We start from the raw sequence: 18,468 nt of genomic DNA, 5'->3' as shown, positions 1-18,468 counted from the left end.
AGCGATGCATCGTATCCATAAATCATCAGACGCGCATCCATTAACCCAAAGCTTTGGTTCGATTCAAGGAATCGCATGTCAAATATGTTCCATGGAAAGCTTATTACTAAGCCTTCTTATGACAAGATTTGTTCGAATTCTCCCATTAAGGATTCAGATGGACATTTGTGGCCTTATTGAGGACCATTTCGATATTTTATGGTTTTGGTTGACGCTTCCATATGTTGGTCACACGTGTGCTTGTTGTCACAAGGAACGTTGTATTCTCCAAACTATTGGCTCAAGTTATCAAGCTTAAGGCTCACTACCCTGATTATCTGATCAAATCTATTCGATTGGATAATGCTGGAGAATTCACATCTAAAACTTTTGATGACTATTGCATGTCGGTTAGGGTTGAAGTTGAACATCCAGTACCCCATGTTCACACCCAGAATGGCCTGGCAAAGGCATTTATTAAGCGCTTACAAATGATTGCTCGATCGTTAGTCATATGTACCAAGCTTTTGATCGCTGCACGGGGCCATGCAATATTGCACGCAACCATGTTGGTTCGCCTGAGGCCAGTTGCTACCCAACCATATAGCGTTATTCAATTGGTTACTGGATACGAACCCGACATATTCACATCTGCGTGTTTTTGGTTGTACAGTCTATGTGCTAATTTTGCCACCCTTATGTAAAATAATAGGGCATTAGTGAAGGATGGGAATTTATGTCGGATATGATTCTCCTTCGATTATTCGTTACTTAGAACCTTTGATAGGCGATTTGTTTACCGCTTGTTTCACGGATTGTCACTTCTATGAGACAGTCTTCCTATCGTTAAGGGGAGATAAAAATGTTAACGTCCCTGAAGAACGACACAAATTATCGTGGATGACTCCCACTTTGTCTCATTTAGATATCTGCACCGCTCAGTCTAAAATTGAAGTGCAGCATAAATTAGATATTTAGAGCATAGCTCATAGCATGCCAAATGCTTTCACCGATCTAGCGCAAGTGACAAGATCATATATTCCAGCTGAGAATATGCCTGCAAAGATAGATGTACCAAATATACGACAGACTTCATTCCTAGAAGCCCGGGATGCCAACTTTGGTGATCCACGTACATTAGTGGCTAACCAATCATCTGCTTTATGCATTAGCATATGTAGCAGCTATTGAGATCATGTTGAGCAATGACATTGAACCTTGTTCCATTGATGAATGTCGACGTAGAACCGATTGGTCAAACTAGAAACAAGCAATCCAAGACGAACTCAATTCGCTTGCAAAACGTAAGGTGTTTAGACCTATAGCTCTGACTCATCCACATGTGAAGCCCGTTGGCTACAAATGGGTTTTCATTTGGAAGCGTAATGAGAAGAACAAAATTGTGTATTACAAAGCTTGTCTTGTTGCACAAGGCTTCTCACAACGCCCCGAGATTGACTATGATGAAACTTGTTCACCCGTTATGGATGTGGTTACTTTTCGCTACCTTATCAGTTTGGTAGTTTCCGAAAAACTGAGTATGCAGCTGATGTACGTTGTAACTGCATATCTCTATGGGGATCTTAATATGGAAATTTATATGAAAGTTCCTGAATGACTTACATTGACTGGATCAAATATTTCCAAACCCCGAAACACGCTCTCAATTCGACTGAGGCATTCGTTCTACGGTTTGAAGCAATCCGGAAGAATGTGGTATAACCGTCTGAGTGAGTATTTGACTAGTCAGGGGTATGTGAACAACAAACTATGCCCTTCTGTGTTCATTAAGAAGTCACATTTCGATTTTGCAATTATTGCAGTATATGTCGATGACAAGAATCTTATCGGAACTTCTGAAGAGCTCGCAAGAACCATTGCACACCTGAAGTCAGAATTTGAGATGAAAGATCTAGGAAAGACTTGATATTGTCTCGGTCTCGGGATAGAGCACCGTTCGGATGGAATCTTAGTACATCAAACGAACTACACCCAAAAGGTATTGCGCCGTTTTAATGAGGATAAAGCGAAACATTCGAGTACTCATATGGTCTTTCGATCGCTAGATGCAAAACGAGATATCTTCCGCCCGAATGAGGATGATGAAGAGATTTTGGAGCTTGAAGTTCCTTATCTAAGTGTGATAAGTGCTTTATTATACTTAGCTCAATGCATTAGACCCGACATCTCATTTGCTGTTAATTTTTTGGCAAGATACAGTAATGTACCATCACGCAGACATAAGACTGGTATTAAAGACATTTTCCGCTACCTTAAGAGTAATAAGGATTTGGGCTTGTTTTATCTCCACAGATCCTCAAGTAATGCCGCATCCCTACTTTCCGAGTCGATTCTCGCCTTGTTGGTTATGCCGACTTATGATATTTATCTGATCCGCACAAAGTGCGTTCTCAAACGAGTTATGTCTTTACCATTGGAGGCACCACAATTTCTTAAAGATCAACTAAACAGACCTTAGTAGCCACTTCGTCTAACCATGCTGAAATTCTCGCCTGACATGAAGCAACTCAGGAATGCTTTTGGTTAAGAGCAGTTGTGGGCCATATCCGAAGCTCCTGCAATCTTTACCCCATCATGGGTGTCCCGACGACAATTTATGAAGATAAAGCATCATGCATTGAACAACTCAAGAAAGGTTACATCAAATGAGATAACACCAAGCACATTGCGCCAAAGTTATTCTTTTCACATCAACAACAAGAGCATCAGAAAATTGAAGTCATGCAAATCCGTTCACAGGATAATCTGACTGACCTCTTCACCAAATCATTACCGAAGGCTACATTTCAGAAGCTTGTTCATGGAATTGGCTTGCGTAAACTTTCTGAGTTGTAACATTGGTAGTTCTCTTTGGAATTGTGTCAAACTCAGGAGGAGTGTCCTGAAGTATACTTGCTTGATCTTAATGTACTATTTTTCTTTATGATTAGGAGCATTTTTTCCATTGGATTTTTGCTACCGAACTAGGTTTTAACGAGGCACCCACCTTGGGCTGATCATATCCCTGATGACGTCCCCTAGACGTTTCATTTGACTTTACATTTGTCACACATTTTTCCTTAAACTATGGATTTTGTCCATACTCGGGGTTTTGCCGTAGACTTAGGGTTTTTTTAGTGAGACTTACTTCTTTATGCAAGTTCTTACCTTATTGAGAATAACATTGTTGCTAGAATCAGTGTCAACGAGTCGACGAGTCGATTTTCTCAACTTTTACATGATGCCGAATCTACCTTGAATATTTACACACTTAAGGGGGAGTGTTATAAACTTTCCTAGTTTAAGTGTGATTGTGTAAATCCTAGATTATATTTGATTCTAGTTATTTTTTCCAATATGAACTTGTACTCCTTGGGGATGAAGGATTTATTCTCCCTCTTATTACTATAAATAAAGGCACTATATAGGAGGGAATAACACACACATTCCTATCTACAATTCTACTAACACATCTCTCCCTCAATCTCTCCTTGTTGCCGGCCCCCTTCCCTTAGTCAGATAAAATAGGCTACAACAAATTTTTATTTTTGCAAAATATTTTCCGTGAGCATGAAGGAAAATTTTATAAATTTGTTGTTCAATAAATCATAAAACCACTTCCAAATGCCTTATAAAGTTTTCCTTAATGCTCATGGAAAACCTTTTGCAAAAAGAAAAAAAATATTTGCATTTTTCACAAAAAAAAAAATGGGTTGACACTTATGGTTTTTAGTCGGTTTTGCAAATTCGTACATAAATCGTCGTTCAAACTGTTTATTTTCACATTTGCCTCATCGTGAAGTTTTGAAAATTAAAGTAAGACTTTCCGTTGATATTCTTAAGAGTGGAACTCCATTTTAACTAGGAGTGGAAAAAAAATACCGAAAATCCCAAAAAATTTGGTACTCAATCCAGAACCAATCCCAAAATTCGGTACGGAAATCGGTCTTAAAATTTGATTTTTTCGGTAATCCCAAACCGAACCGAAGTTAAAATATATAATGTTTTAGATATTATAGAATGTTGGATTGGTTGAGAATTAATCTCAGCCGTTCATTCAAAATGAAACCTTCTCTCGGTCGCAGCGACCTCACGGTCCTCACCTTCACTTTCACTTTCAGAATATCTGAGTCTGAAACTCTCTGCCTGGCCCAAAACCCACCTTTACTCATTAACTCTCTCTCTATCTCTCTTGACCTCCACTCTTTCACTCTCTCCCCTTTATCTTCATAGACTCTCTCAATCGCTCACCCTCAATTCCTCAGACTCTTTCTTAATTGCTCATTCTCTTGAAAAATAAGTTCGAATGCTGCTCCAGCGCTCCTCCGTCGAGCACGTCCAGTTCGAACGCCAGTCCTTCGTCCACTTCAACGACGCTTATCCAGCCACACACAAAGGCGTAAGAAGATGCGATTCCGATACGAATCGAGTCCCAAAATCCAAGTAAGGGTTTCTGATTTTCACTGGGTTTTTGTTCCTTAGGGTTTAGGGTCAAATTTCATGTTGATTAACTTGATTTCTAAGCATTTTGTCGAATGTGTGAGGGTTTGAGGACTATGGGTTTGAGGACTGATGAAATCAAGAAAGGTTAGTTTGTAATGATTTCTTATTAGCTGAGGCCTGAAAGTAGCTATATTTTGGTGTATGATTCATGATTTAAGATGCTTCAATTGTTTAATATGTTATGGAATGATTCAGTATATTAAGTGATGCATGCTTGCTGAAAGTGGTGAATGGTGATATTCTATTATGCAATTTGTATTCAAAGGATCCACGAATTGTTTTCCAATGCTACGTATTATTTGTTTGTCATAGATACTGATAATCCTTTGAATTAATTAGAATGTTTAGCTTATCTGTTTTGTTTTTCTTTGCATAAGTTCACATGCTTGCAGAAGTTCCCATCCTTTGAATTATTTCGGGATTCCCAATATGTCCTGAAATCCTAAAACTATTTCAGGATTCCCGAAATTTGGGAATCCCGAAAATTTGATTTGGGATCGGTCTTGAAATTGGGATTTCTGAAAACTTCGGTTTGAGAATCGGGACAAGAGTTTTGATTCGGTATCCCATACCGAACCAGACCTAATTTTAACAATGTTTTGGGCCTCATTATAGTATTTTTCTCTTTTTTTGAGTTTTCGACCTAAATATCCTACTAAATATACATTTGTTGCTCAATAAATCATAAAAAATGCCTTATAAAGTTTTCCTTAATGCTCATGGAAAACTTTTCGTGAAAATAAAGAATTTGCATATTTCACAAAAAACATGGGTTAAGGTTTTTAGTCGGTTTTACAAATTCGTATATAAATCATTGTTCAATCTTATTTATTTTCACCTTCGCCTCACCGTGAAGTTGTGAAAATTAAGGTAAGACTTTCCGTTGATATTATTGAGTGTGGAATCCCATTTTAACAATGTTTTGGACCTCACTAGTATATATTTCATTTATTTTTTAGTTTTCTAGGTTAAATATCCTACTAAATATATATTTGTTGTTCAATAAATCACAAAACCGCTTCTAAATGCCTTATAAAGTTTTCTTTAATGCTAACGGAAAACCTTTCGTAAAAATATAAAAAATTGCATTTTTCACAAAAAACATGGGTTAACACTCACGGTTTTTAGTTGGTTTTGAAAAATTTGTACATAAATCGTCGTTCAAACTATTTATTTTCACGCTCGCCTCACCATGAAGTTTTGAAAATTAAAGTTAAGACTTTCTGTTGATATTCTTGAGGGTGGAGCCCCATTTTAACAATGTTTTGGGCCTAACTACTATATTTTTCACATATTTTCTTATTTTTCAACTTAAATATTATACTAAATATGCATTTGTTGCTCAATAAACCATAAAATTACTTCTAAATGCCTTATAAAGATTTCCTTAACACTCACGGAAAATATTCTGCGAAAATAAAATTTTAAATTTTTAACAAAAAAATGTGGGTGTTAGGCTGCCTTGACGCACGCAACACAAGGTAGACTACCGCACAAACAAGGCAAACCTGGGTGCAAGGAAAGCGAGGTGTAATCCATCCACACAAAATGAGGCAAGCTCCACTCACTGAAAACACGATGGGCTTTGTGCACGCAAAACAAGGCAAGATCCATCGCGCTTACTAAGACCAGTTTAACGCACGAAAAATGCAGCATGCAAAACGAGGTGGTCGAGTGCACGAATAACAAGAATATAAATCTAAATCTAGAGGTATTTGAATCTAAATAAAGTAACATAGGAAGAAAAAAAATTCAAGGAAAAAAAAAGCAGAAAATAAATAAATAAAATAGAAATGGATACGATCAATAGTTCCTTACTTATTGCCTAAAAGTATTGTTGCTGGTGAGGTAGCAATTGCTTTTGTAACAATCACTAACGTCGTACCGATCCCCCCTTTTATTTTAATTTTTAGTTTTTTTTTTAAATTTTTTGCTAATGTTTCTTTTATTTCTCTTTCCATAACACAAACTATTGTATTTATGTTTTTCAAAATATATTTTTTCATACAAAAAATAAATGTTGAAGAAGAAGAAAAAAGTAGGTAGCTTATAGAAAAGGAAAGTTTTTATTAATTATTTGAATTGATTACAAAGGAAATTCAGCTAACTATGTACAACACACTTAGCTTAATAAGTAAGCAACCTTCTAACTATCTAACAACGTAGGTTTACAGGATCATTATGCCACATGTACAACATAAGATTACGCCACTTGTCATTACACCAATCTACTTGAACTAACGGAAAATAAGGTTAACTTCTGTTAGCAGTTTCCTTCTAAAATTTTAAAAACTTAATTTTAGTTAAAGTTAAACTTAACCATATGTGTCATGCACTGAATCGTTGAAATATTATAATGGCGTAAATTTAGTAAAATACACATAAATGCGCAAAACCTAGATGTAGAAATTCATAATATGCTACATTGACAGATTGTCCTCTAGCTTAAAAACCTAAATATTAAAAGATTTTGCTAAAGCCAGTTGTATGTGGAAGCATAAGAAATATGGGAACTTTAATGAAAAGCACTCAGTACTGTTCACTTTAACGAAAAACCACATTTTTACACTAAAAAGTCAATCTTGGTACTATTCACTTTACCCTTTATTTTGTCCTTATCATTAAAACTCAAAGTTTTCAAGCCCTTTTCATTAGTTTTCCTTAAGAAATATTCAACACGTAGCTCCATTACGAGACCTTGTGCACCTTCGAATAAGAACTGATGGCGTGAGTGACTGCAAAAGATTTCTCTAAGCTAGCTAATGGTATACGTGGGTGCCGACTACCTGAGTTCATATCTAATCTTATATTAATGACCATGCTTATTTAATAGTTGACTATATAAGGTTTTGGGTTTGGATACAATAGTACAGGCAAACAAGAAATTAAACTAACCAAGTTTCGCATTAGATGCTTCACACCACCACGATATCTTTATAAATATATGCTAAAGGTAATTAATCATAGGTGATAGACTGATTAGTCCAGTTAGGATATTGTTTACTGCCTCTAAACACTTATTAAAGCCAGGATTAAGAGTTCCAAAAGCCAAAGAACACTTTCCATTCTTACTCATTGGTAAAAGTACAAAATTAATCAAAAGTTGCAAAATCCAAACTCTAAAAGGGGGTTCGAGTCAGAAACGTAGAAAGTAGGTCGGTTTAAACGGAAAGGGATCCTCTCCTAATCCACAAAATCAGGTAATCCGTGCTATTGAAATTTAATCAAATGACTAAAGTTATTATAATTTTTAAAGTGAGCCTCTATTTGTAGCCGTTTGATCAAATTTCAATGATATAGATTACCTAATTTGGTGGATTAGAAGGAATGGATTCGGAGAGGATCCCTTTCCGGTTTAACCAACAACAAAAGAGAACTTATTGATAATTATATAACTTTTGGAGAGGACAGAGAATTTGGAGCAGAGGGAACACGATGGCCTCCATGCCTGTAAGTGCCTGACTCTCCCTCACTCACTCAGACAGACTCACTCACACACTATCAATGGCTTCATTCAAGAAAGAGGCATGGGAAAAGGAGTCACTCAATGACTTGAATCTCTCTTGAAACTCACCCCTCCCCTCCCCCCCCCCCCCCACCCCCCCAACTTTTCTCTTCTCTTAAGGGTGCACTACGTACCACTGCCATTTACTGAACTGGATTTCACTGACTCAGTAGCTACGATTACGACCAATCTGGATCAGACCTAAATTTCTTGCGGCCAACACCTCGGGAATTCATGTTTTAGGAATTGTATGGAGTTGAAATATAAGTATTGCCTAAAATTAGTGGATTGTCTTCTTAACTACATAGATGCGTTTTAAGATAATGGTGGTGAAGCATGCTACACTCTAACCATAGCTCACCTTGGAATATATATGATGTTATTGAGTTTAGAATAATATATACAGATGTGAGATGAGCATAAAAAAAACAAAAAAAAAACAAAAGTTGACCTGTCAACACATATTTTTTATTAATGGGAATTGAATTTTGATCTTCCTACAATATCGTAGAGACTAAAATTCAGTAAACTAAAATGAATTTACAACTAACTATAATACTGTAGATAATAAAGTATGAGTAAATTAAAATGTGAGAACCCAACTTAAATTTACCAAATGTCAGTAAACTAAAATATATTAGAATGTAAGCTTCTAACCTATAAGGAATTAGCAACTCTCTGATCATATTAGAACTGAACATCTAACTAAAAATCAATTGGCAATAAGAGACCGAAGATTATTCAAACTACTTAAGCATAAACTCATTTTGCGATGGGAAACAGCTCGCAACAAAATGGTGTCAAATCTGTTTGAGGGTTCTAGGGCAAATTCTTGTCCATGGGCTTTTGCCATGGCTTCAGATTCCGCTCCTCTTCCCCGAAATTCGAAGCCACCATCTATGAAGGCCAGGACCTTTGCGTTAATTGTCTCGGATTCTACTGAGCGTGTTAGCTTGAGTCAACTCCCAATTCCTGTCATACGTGGCGACCAAATTTTCGTCAAAATTAGCGAGGATTTGTACCAACAACAATTGCAATCCTTCCGTACCAATTTAATTGGGCGTTTATTGTTGCGCAAGGGCACAACCCCTTTAAAGACTGCAGAGCTCAAATCATCCCTCGAGGCTTTATGGAGGCCAGTCACGCCATGGCTTCTCGTTCCGCTTGGTAAGGGTTATTTTGATATCCATTTCAATACTGAAGATGACAAGAGGAGGATATGGGGAGGTGGGAATTGCACGTTACCGAATGGAATTTTTCGTTTATCGGAATGGCAACAAGATTTTAATCCAAATGATATTGCACCTCCTACACATGCTCAAGTTTGGATTCGAATATATGGGCTTAGCCAGGATTATTGGCATCCACGCCACCTTCTTGAAATTGCGAGGGGAGTGGGTACTCCATTGCAACTTGATAAGGCCACGAAGGAGCGCCAGTTTGGATATTATGCTCGTGCTTTGGTTGATGTGGATCTAGCTGTTGACCTCCCATCCTCCATCATGGTGGAGCGGGAGGGTCATAGTTTTCCCATTGATATAGTTTATGAAAAATTGCCGGACAAATGTAACCATTGTGGAATCTTGGGACATACCATTGATCGTTGCCGTCACCTTAAGAAGAAAAATGTGGCAATGGATTCCCAACCTTCTCTAGCGGCAGGACGAAAGGTAAATAACAGAACAGAGTATCGGGTTATTCAAGACCCAAAAAGAAATGAATGTGTTGATCTAATAGTTGTTGATAAGATGCAACCTATTGAAGAGGTAGTCCATTCATCCTCTCCAATGGAGTTGAACTCTCCTCTTGTTCAGCAACCGGACAATCAACTCGCAGGTTTGGCAAATGAAATAATTGAATCAGCGGCCAATGAGATCATCAATTTAGTGGCTGATTTAGTGGTGAATGAGCCAATGGAAGTGACTAAGCCAACTATAGGTGCTTTGATTAGTAAGCCAACTAGGAAAGCATTGCAGGAGGAGCAAGGAAAAAATGTAATTGGGGATGACTCGGAGTCTGACGAGGCTATCACCCCTCATTCTCAACGTTTTGAAGTTAATTATGGCGATTTGGGTACTAATGTTGGTCAGCTTGTGTGCCAGCATTCCTCTCCTAATTCTTCTGATCTTCAAGAAGGTGCTAACATTTGTGATATTGTTAATGAAGACGGAATGACTTTAGTTCTTTCAAAATCCCAAAAAGCAAAGATGAGGAAAAAGATTAGAGATGGGAATATTTCTAAAGAAGTCAGGGAACCCTATCCAACCCGCTCTAGGGTCCCCACAGAACGACTTGATTTATGAAGATTCTTTTTTGGAATGCCCGAGGAATGGGGAATGCTCCCACGAAACGGGTTCTAAGAAGAATGGTTCAACGTCATCGTCCATATTTAATCGGTATTTCTGAACCTTTTATTCAATTAAATTCTATTAAATTGTCTTTTTGGCGATCTTTACGCTTGTTTCCAGTTGCGGTTAATGACAGGGGTGACCTACAGCCAAATATTTGGTTGCTTTGTGATCAAGCCATCCAACCTTCTATTTTATTGGCAACCGCTCAACAAATCACTATTTCTTGTACCTTGGATTCTATCAGTTGTGTTATCACTTGGGTTTATGCAAAAACGACAATTGTTGAAAGGCGTCAGTTGTGGCAAGACTTGCGATCTATCAAATCCTCTTTTGTTAATGGTCCATGGCTTGTTCTAGGGGATTTTAATTGTGTTTTAGGCGCTCATGAAAAAAGGGGTGGGGTTCTTCCCAAGACTACTTCTTGTTCTGATTTTCAAGAGATGTCTTCAGCTTGTGATTTGCTTCATTTACCTACAAAAGGATTGCCATACACTTGGACGAATAGAAGAGGAATAAAAAATCAAGTGGAAATGAGATTGGACCGTTGCCTTGGTAACTTTCAGTGGATTGATGCATGGTCTTTGTTGGAATGTTCCACTTTACCTCGTATATCTTCTGATCACTGTCCTCTTCTTGTTTCTTTCTCAAAGTTAACAATCACTCCGAAGGCTCCGTTTCGGTTTCATAGTATGTGGTTGGATCATCAGGATTTTTTTCCCCTAGTTGAGGATGTTTGGAAGTCTTCTAATTTTTATGGTTGTCCAATGTATGTGCTTGGTGCTAAGCTTCGTGTGCTTAAGTCTCGCATAAAAGTTTGGAACAAGTCGGTTTTCGGGGATGTTAATATGAATGTTGATAAAGCTTTCGATGCTTTGGATGAAATTCAAAAGGAAATTTCCAGCTTGGGTCATTCAGAAGAAAGGTTTACAAAGGAGGATAATGCTTCTTTGTGCGTGCAAAATGCTCTTATTGCACAGGAAAAATTTTACCGTGACAAGTCTCGCATTAAATGGCTTTCTAAAGGGGATAATAATACCTCTTTTTTCCATTCCATGGTTAAAATCAGGAAACTTCACCGGTCACTGGCAGTTATGAGAGATGGTAATAGGGTACTTGATAATCAGATGGATATTAGTCAGCATGTTGTTACCTATTTTCAAGATCTTTTTTCTGCAGATAGTTCTGTGACAGACACTGGTTTGGTTGCTCGCATTATTCCCAAGGTAGTCACTGCCACCGAAAATGAGTCTTTGTTAGCAATTCCAACTCCTGATGAAATTTTTGAAACTTTAAAGTCCATGGACCACTCTAGTTCCCCGGGTCCAGATGGTTTTGGCGGGTCTTTCTATTTTAGGTGTTGGCCCATTGTGGGTAATGACGTGGTTCAAGCAGTGCAAAGTTTTTTCTCCCAAGGGAATATTCTGCCTCACTTCAATTCTAACTTAATGATTTTAATTCCAAAGGTGGATGGAGCGAATTCGGTGAACCATCTTCGTCCTATTGCTTTGGCTAATTTTTCATTTAAAATTATCACTAAGATTTTAGCAGATCGTTTAAGCCCTATTGCTGCTCACATTGTCTCCCCCCAGCAGAATGCTTTTACGAAAGGACGATCTATTGTGGATCCCATCATTCTCACTTCTGAATGCATGAACCTCCTTGATAGACGTTGTAGGGGTGGGAATATTGCAATCAAGTTTGATATTCGAAAGGCGTTTGACACTTTGGATTGGGGTTTTCTTCTCCGGGTTTTGGATGCTTTTGGTTTTTCAGCAGGTTTTGTGGATTGGATTTGTTCTATTCTAACTTCAGCTCATCTTTCTGTCTTTATTAATGGTTCAGTTGAAGGTTTTTTCCCTTGTTCTCGTGGTGTTCGTCAAGGGGATCCTTTGTCTCCTATTCTCTTTTGTCTAGCTGAGGAGGTTTTCAGCAGGGGTTTAACAAGGATGGTGGAAGCTGATCTAATTGACACTTTTTCAGTTCCCATGGGTATTGCTCCACCATCTCATGTTCTTTTTGCAGATGATATTATGGTTTTCATGCGTGGAACTAAGCGATCTATGCGTAACCTAATGCGTTTTGTAGAGGAGTACAGCTTAAATTCGGGGCAATGCATAAATAAATTAAAATCTTTAGTTTTTCTTGGGAAATATGCAAGCAGTCGGCATGCTATTATTCAGAAGGTTCTTGGTGTAAGTCGGGGAAATCTGCCTTTTACTTATCTAGGTGTCCCTATCTTTCAGGGTCGTCCCAAAAGGATCTATTTTCAAGCCATTGCTGACAAGATTCGTTGCAAGTTGACGGCTTGGAAGGGTTCTTTGCTTTCGCAAGCAGGAAGACTCCAACTTATTAATTCAGTAATTCAGGGAATCTTGGTTTATAGTTTTCAAATTTATGCTTGGCCTACTAATTTGCTACGTGAAGTTCAAGGGTGGATTAGAAATTTCTTTTGGTCTGGTGATCCGTTAAAACGAGGTATGCCTCTAATAGCTTGGAGTTCTTGTTGTAAGTTGAAAGATGAGGATGGTTTGGGTATCCGAGATCTTTTTGAATCCAACCGTTCTCTCCTTCTTAAAAGATGTTGGGATGTAATTTCTTCTTCCTCACCGGCTTCGGATTGGTTACGTAACAGATTTCTTAAAGACAACTTTCATTTGCTAAAGTCTTATAAAAAGTCTTCCATTTGGTTGGGGCTTAAACAATTATGGCCCTCCTTTTATAGTTCCCTTCAATGGAGTGTTGGTGATGGCCGTAAGATTTCTTTTTTGTATGATAACTGGCTTGGAACCACTTTGCTCTCTAATATTGGTGAGGTTGACATAATTCCCTTGAATTCGAAGGTAAAAGATTTTATTCAGGATGCAAAATGGTCTCTTCCCATTGTCTTTACTTCTTCTTTTCCTCATCTTTCGGAGAAGATTATGAAGACTCCATTGCCAATTGCACACATGGATGATGCGTTATTTTGGACAGGTTCATCTTCGGGCACTGTTTCAGCTAAGGAGGCTTTTCTTTTTTTCTCATCTCATGCTCCACATAAAAAATGGGCTAAAATGGTTTGGCATCAATCTATTCAGCCACGCAAAAGCTTAGTAGTTTGGAAAGCTTGTCATGGAAGATTATTGACTGATGATTTATTGCAACGCCGAGGTGTGGCTTTAGCTTCTTGTTGCGCTTTTTGTCATAATGCTAGGGAATCTTGTGACCATCTTCTTCTGCATTGTCCTCAAACAGTTGCTTTATGGAAATGGATTTTCATTCTTTTTGGCAAGCCTTATGATCCTTGGCAATGCATTGAAGATATTTTTTATGGTTCTTTGGTCTCATCTTTCCCCACATCTGTTCGGAAACTTTGGTTATTGGTTATTTGCAATTTCTTTTGGTGGCTTTGGCACAAAAGGAACAAGATCAGGTTTGAGAACAAAAGTTTCAGTATTGTCGAGTCTCAACGTTGTCTTTTACGGCATTGGAGGGAATCAGCTTCTACTTGTTTTTCTTCTTTCACTGGTTGTGTATCGATTCCCATATTCTCCATGTTAAGAATTTCATCCCTTTCTTTGGATGCTCTTAATTTCGTGCCTGTGTTTTGGCGTCCGCCTCCTGTTGGGTGGATTAAGATTAACACAGACGGGTCTTGTAAAGGGAATGGTCATGTGGGTAGTGGTGGTGTTTTTCGTGACTCCAGTGGTCTTTTTTTAGGAGCGTTTGCCTCCTCGTCTTCTTATCCAAGTGCAGTTGTTGCGGAGATTGTGGCTGTCATCGAGGCAATTCAGATTGCATGGGATAAAAAATGGCATAACATTTGGTTAGAGACAGATTCTATGCATGTCATCAGTCTACTATCAGCTCACTCCATGGATGTTCCATGGTTTCTTAAAGTTTCTTGGGCAAATTGTTTATGGCATATTGCTCGCTTGAATTTGCGTTTTTCGCATATTTTCAGGGAAGGGAATTGTTTGGCGGATGCTTTTGCTAATTTTGGTGCAATGAATAGTAGCTTTACGTGGTGGGACTCGGTTCCTGATTTTGCTGATGCGTCTTGATCGGATCATATTTATATATATTTTTACTTCGAATTCACTCGTCTTTTCTTAGTTAGTTCCTTATATTTTTGAGCTATTCACGTTATTTTTATGTTTATAGGATTTGTTATGCAAAGAAAATAAAAATAGCACAAATGAGTTTTAAATAATAAAAAGAAAAGAAAGAACACGGCAGAGAAATAATATTGGCAGTTATCCACCACACCAAACTATGTGTTCTTTAATAATTACAATTAGCTAGCTTAGGATATAATTTTACTTTTGATAATGGAATCATGATGAATCATTTACTTAAACTAATATTGGCAGGACGTTGGAAAAGGTATGGATGGTGAGGTGGGCTAATGAAAGCCTGAATAAAAAACCAGCACATGCATATGCAAAGGGGGAGCGACTTGGAGAAAGCGTGCGCCAGAAAAGAAAAGAAAGAAGCTGCCTTTGCAGCTAGTGGAGGAAAAGCAGCACTTGGCTGCCTGGCGAGAGAAAAAGAAAATGAGAAGATGCGGAAAAGGGACTGAAAAGGAAAAAGGGAGAGGGCTGCTTTGGCAGCGTGAGAGAGGAAAGGAGTAAGCTGCCCTTGCAGCTTTGGAAAGATCAGAGAAGAATAAAGAAATAGCTGCTTTGCAGCTGGCAAGTGAGAGGAAGCTGCCTTAGGCAGCGTGAGAATCAGAAGGGACGGACTGAGAGGAAATAAAGAAGGAGCAGCTGAGCTGCCTTACGGTGTGGGGCAGCGTGAGAAGAGAAGGAGGTCACGGACAGAAGGGCAGCAAGGCTGCCAGAAAGAAAAAGAATAAAAAAAAATAAAGGAAAAGGAGGGCAGGAGGCTGCCAAACAGAATATAGAAGAGAGGGCAGAGAGCAGTGATGAGGAGGTGATTTTGGGGGAATTAGCAAGCTGCCTTGCGCAGCTTGAGCCTCGGGGAAAAAGAGAGTGCGACAGCCAGGGAAGAAGAGGAGCACAGAGGCAGAGGGCTTCACTCCGTTCTTATTGGTGTTATCTTCTCAAACTCATAATTTACGTTTGGTTTAATTTGTTAATAATGTGTAACTAATTTATTTTGGCTAGAGGTTAATTCAAAGCCATGAATATATTTGTAATATGAATTGATTACCTTCAGTTGTGATTTCTGAGTTGTGATTTAATTTGCTTAACTGCTTGATTGATAACTTATTTTTGTATGTCGATTAAGGATGCATACTTAATTTACATGCATGAATTTGATGCTAGAATATAAGTGAGTTTCACCTAATCGTTATGAACTTATATTCACAAGTAGTAAAGGTTGCTAGTCACAATCACGTTAAGTAAATTCTTGGCATAAGTTTCATGCAAATCATAGTAACGAGTGCCTCGTCAATGCTTATGTTTTTCATAGAACTTAATGATTCTTGCTTGTATCTCTATTATGCAATTCATGTAGGGAACTTGTAGGGAATGTTTTGGGTTGTCGTATGCAATCATCCAACCCAATAACTTGTGGAAAAACTGAGGGTTAAAAAAGTGCTGTTCACGGTTAATCTGGAGTATTGAAATTCACAATTTATTGAAAGAACAACTGAAAATCAATTTAGGTTGCTTATGTGTCATGTGTGGAGAAGAACCCTCTAGCTAGTCCGTCATTTATCATTTTACCTTAATTTTATGTTTTTGTCAATTCTGTAATTTAATTAAGTTTAATTTACTTTTCATCAAAACCAAACACCCATCCATTATTAAATTATATTATTTAGTTAGTTTTCTTTATTGTTAGTCTTTTAATTTAATTTCCGTCCATTTCAGTTCCTAGTGTTTAATTTAATTGTTTTCATTATTTTGAGTCATTTTAAGTGTGTTTCGAGTTATTAGAGTTTTTAGCCTAGTTTTGTGTCCTTGAGTCTTGTTTAATATTTTTAAATTAATTTAGAATAGATTAGCAATCCCTCCTAATCCCCGGCCTAGAACGATACCCTACTTACATCTATACTACAATTGTCAAAAAGAGGGTTTAATTTGTGCGTCAAGTTATTTTGCGCATCAAATTTTGGCGCCGTTGCCGGGGATTAGCAACTTTGCTAATCCCTTTATTTTTGTTTTTGTTTATGTTTATATTGGTGTTTGTGTATTTTACTTTTGATATTTGATTTATTTTTCTTTCTTTGATTTTAGGTACAAATGGAGCGAGACATGGCACTTGCGACCATTCAAGCTCAATTGGCACAACTCACTGCTCAATTGACTCATAATGCCGAACGGACCACAATGCCAAGTGTCCCTACACTTGATGTGCCCTATGGGCAAGGATATCAAAGTCCTCAATTTTCTGCCAATGAAGATGCTTGGGGTTATCAAGGCTATGATCAACCAAGCAACAACATGTTTTCCAACGCTTACAATTCGGCTTGGAGAGATCATTCAAATTATATGTGGGATGAACCTCAACAATTTCAACAAGGTGGATATTGGCAGCAAGACAAGTTCTATTCAAGACCTATGCAGGCACCACAGCATTCCCCACAACAATTCCAATCAAATCAAAGTATGCCCATGAATTATAATGAAATTCTTGAAGGACTAATTTCTGTGGCGCAGGGTTTACGAAAAGAAGAACAATTGCCGCCATCGGAAGAGTTCTATCAGTGGCCATATGAACCGTCACAGCCACCACAACAATCAACCCAATTCAATTCAGGTACATCCTTGGATAATGATACACTTAATAAGTTACTCACCTCTTTGAATCAGGGAGTAGAAAATCAAAACCAGGAGATGCAAGACCGAGTCAAAAGAGTGGACGAATTGGAAATGCAAGTTGGGCAGATTGTGGAATTCATGGCACAGATTCGAGATCAAAGTGAACTTTCCAACTCAAACATTGCAAATTCAAAGGCAGAAAGTGAAATCGATGAAGCCATCACTTTGGAAGGTGACATGAAGGATGAAGCTATCCCAGAACTATCCAAACACAGCCCGAACATGGATGAATTGCTGCTGCAAGCAGAAGAGGAGGAGGACGACCTGGGCAGTTTAGAAGAATTCTTGCTGCAAGCTCCTCAAATCCCTATGTCATCCAACTCAGGTGAGGAAGTTCTAAATTCACTTCATTCTAACATTAGTCCACCAAATGTCCTTTTTCCTTGCAGGTTTTTTATTCCAAATATCAAAGAGAGTGAAAAAGACATTGTGGAAGCTCTTCCAAAGGTGCAAAGTGATATCCTAATTCTTGGTGCACCAAAACAAGTTCCCGATATTATTGAAATGTTCAAAGAACCTTGCACACCAAGAAAAGGGATTCAAGAGAATGAAGTGGTTGAAGCATATCAAGAATACATCCAAGAGGTTGTGCATGAGACAATCAAGCCCAAAGCAGTTGAGTTTGATGACACGGGACAAGCCACAACCATCATAGTAAACCTGGCCAAGTTCAAAGTCCCTGAAATGTTCACAAATGTGGTGTTTGTCATTGAGTTTGTGTCGGAAAAAGAAAGTAAGCCATCTTCTCCAATTTCAATTTTAATTTATACTAACATGTTTCTGATTTTGATGATTCAGGCACCCACTCTTGAATTTAAACCATTGCCGAATCATTTCAAGTATCACCTCCCATTAAAAGATAAATTCCATGCTTTGGAGCCGAGGGGAGGTTAAAGGAAAGATTCGTCCGGCTAAAGACGTTAAATCAAGCGCTTCTTGGGAGGCAACCCAAGCATTCAACGAAGGGAGACTTTGGAATCGCTAACCAAATCAGATTTGAATTCTTACACCCTTATCTTTACTGCTTTCATTTTGTTTTGTTTAGTTAGTTGTCTTATTTGGTTGATTTCTGTGAGTTTGTGTTATTTAGTTTAAGTGTGGGGGAAGGTTAACCAAAGTCTTTTTACATTGATTTACATATTTTACATTGATTTAAAAAAAAAATAGAAATAAACATTTTTTTACAATGATGTGTAAACTAATAAGCATTCATTGGTCAGGTGGTGCTTCAGTAGTAGGCGGGGCTTCAGCAGTCGGCGGGGCCACAGAAGGAGGAGGCGGCAGAGGTTGATCAGTTGGAGCTTCACTACGCGGTGCCGCTCCAGAAGACGAAGGCAGATGTTGTTGGAACAAACCC

General features: G+C 38.1%; 3 protein-coding genes across 3 annotated transcripts; all 3 read left to right on the top strand.

The window, feature by feature from the left end:
• Positions 1 to 8,781: 8,781 nt before the first annotated feature.
• Positions 8,782 to 10,290, top strand: LOC126595269 (uncharacterized). Its single transcript, XM_050261623.1, has one exon. It carries the CDS (start codon positions 8,782 to 8,784, stop codon positions 10,288 to 10,290), a length of 1,509 nt encoding a protein of 502 aa, XP_050117580.1.
• A 26-nt stretch (positions 10,291 to 10,316) lies between these two features.
• On the top strand, positions 10,317 to 14,381 carry LOC126595268 (uncharacterized). Its single transcript, XM_050261622.1, has one exon. The coding sequence runs from the start codon at positions 10,317 to 10,319 to the stop codon at positions 14,379 to 14,381; it is 4,065 nt and encodes a 1,354-aa protein (XP_050117579.1).
• A 2,495-nt stretch (positions 14,382 to 16,876) lies between these two features.
• On the top strand, positions 16,877 to 18,157 carry LOC126595563 (uncharacterized). Its single transcript, XM_050261841.1, has 2 exons — positions 16,877 to 17,436; positions 17,501 to 18,157. Exons 1-2 carry the CDS (start codon positions 16,899 to 16,901, stop codon positions 17,575 to 17,577), a joined length of 615 nt encoding a protein of 204 aa, XP_050117798.1. The 5' UTR covers positions 16,877 to 16,898; the 3' UTR covers positions 17,578 to 18,157.
• Positions 18,158 to 18,468: the final 311 nt, after the last annotated feature.

This window comes from Malus sylvestris, chromosome 13, assembly GCF_916048215.2.
Source record: "Malus sylvestris chromosome 13, drMalSylv7.2, whole genome shotgun sequence".
Lineage (NCBI taxonomy): Eukaryota > Viridiplantae > Streptophyta > Magnoliopsida > Rosales > Rosaceae > Malus > Malus sylvestris.
Note: the sequence above shows the minus strand (reverse complement) of the source record. Positions and strands in the feature narration are given on the sequence as shown.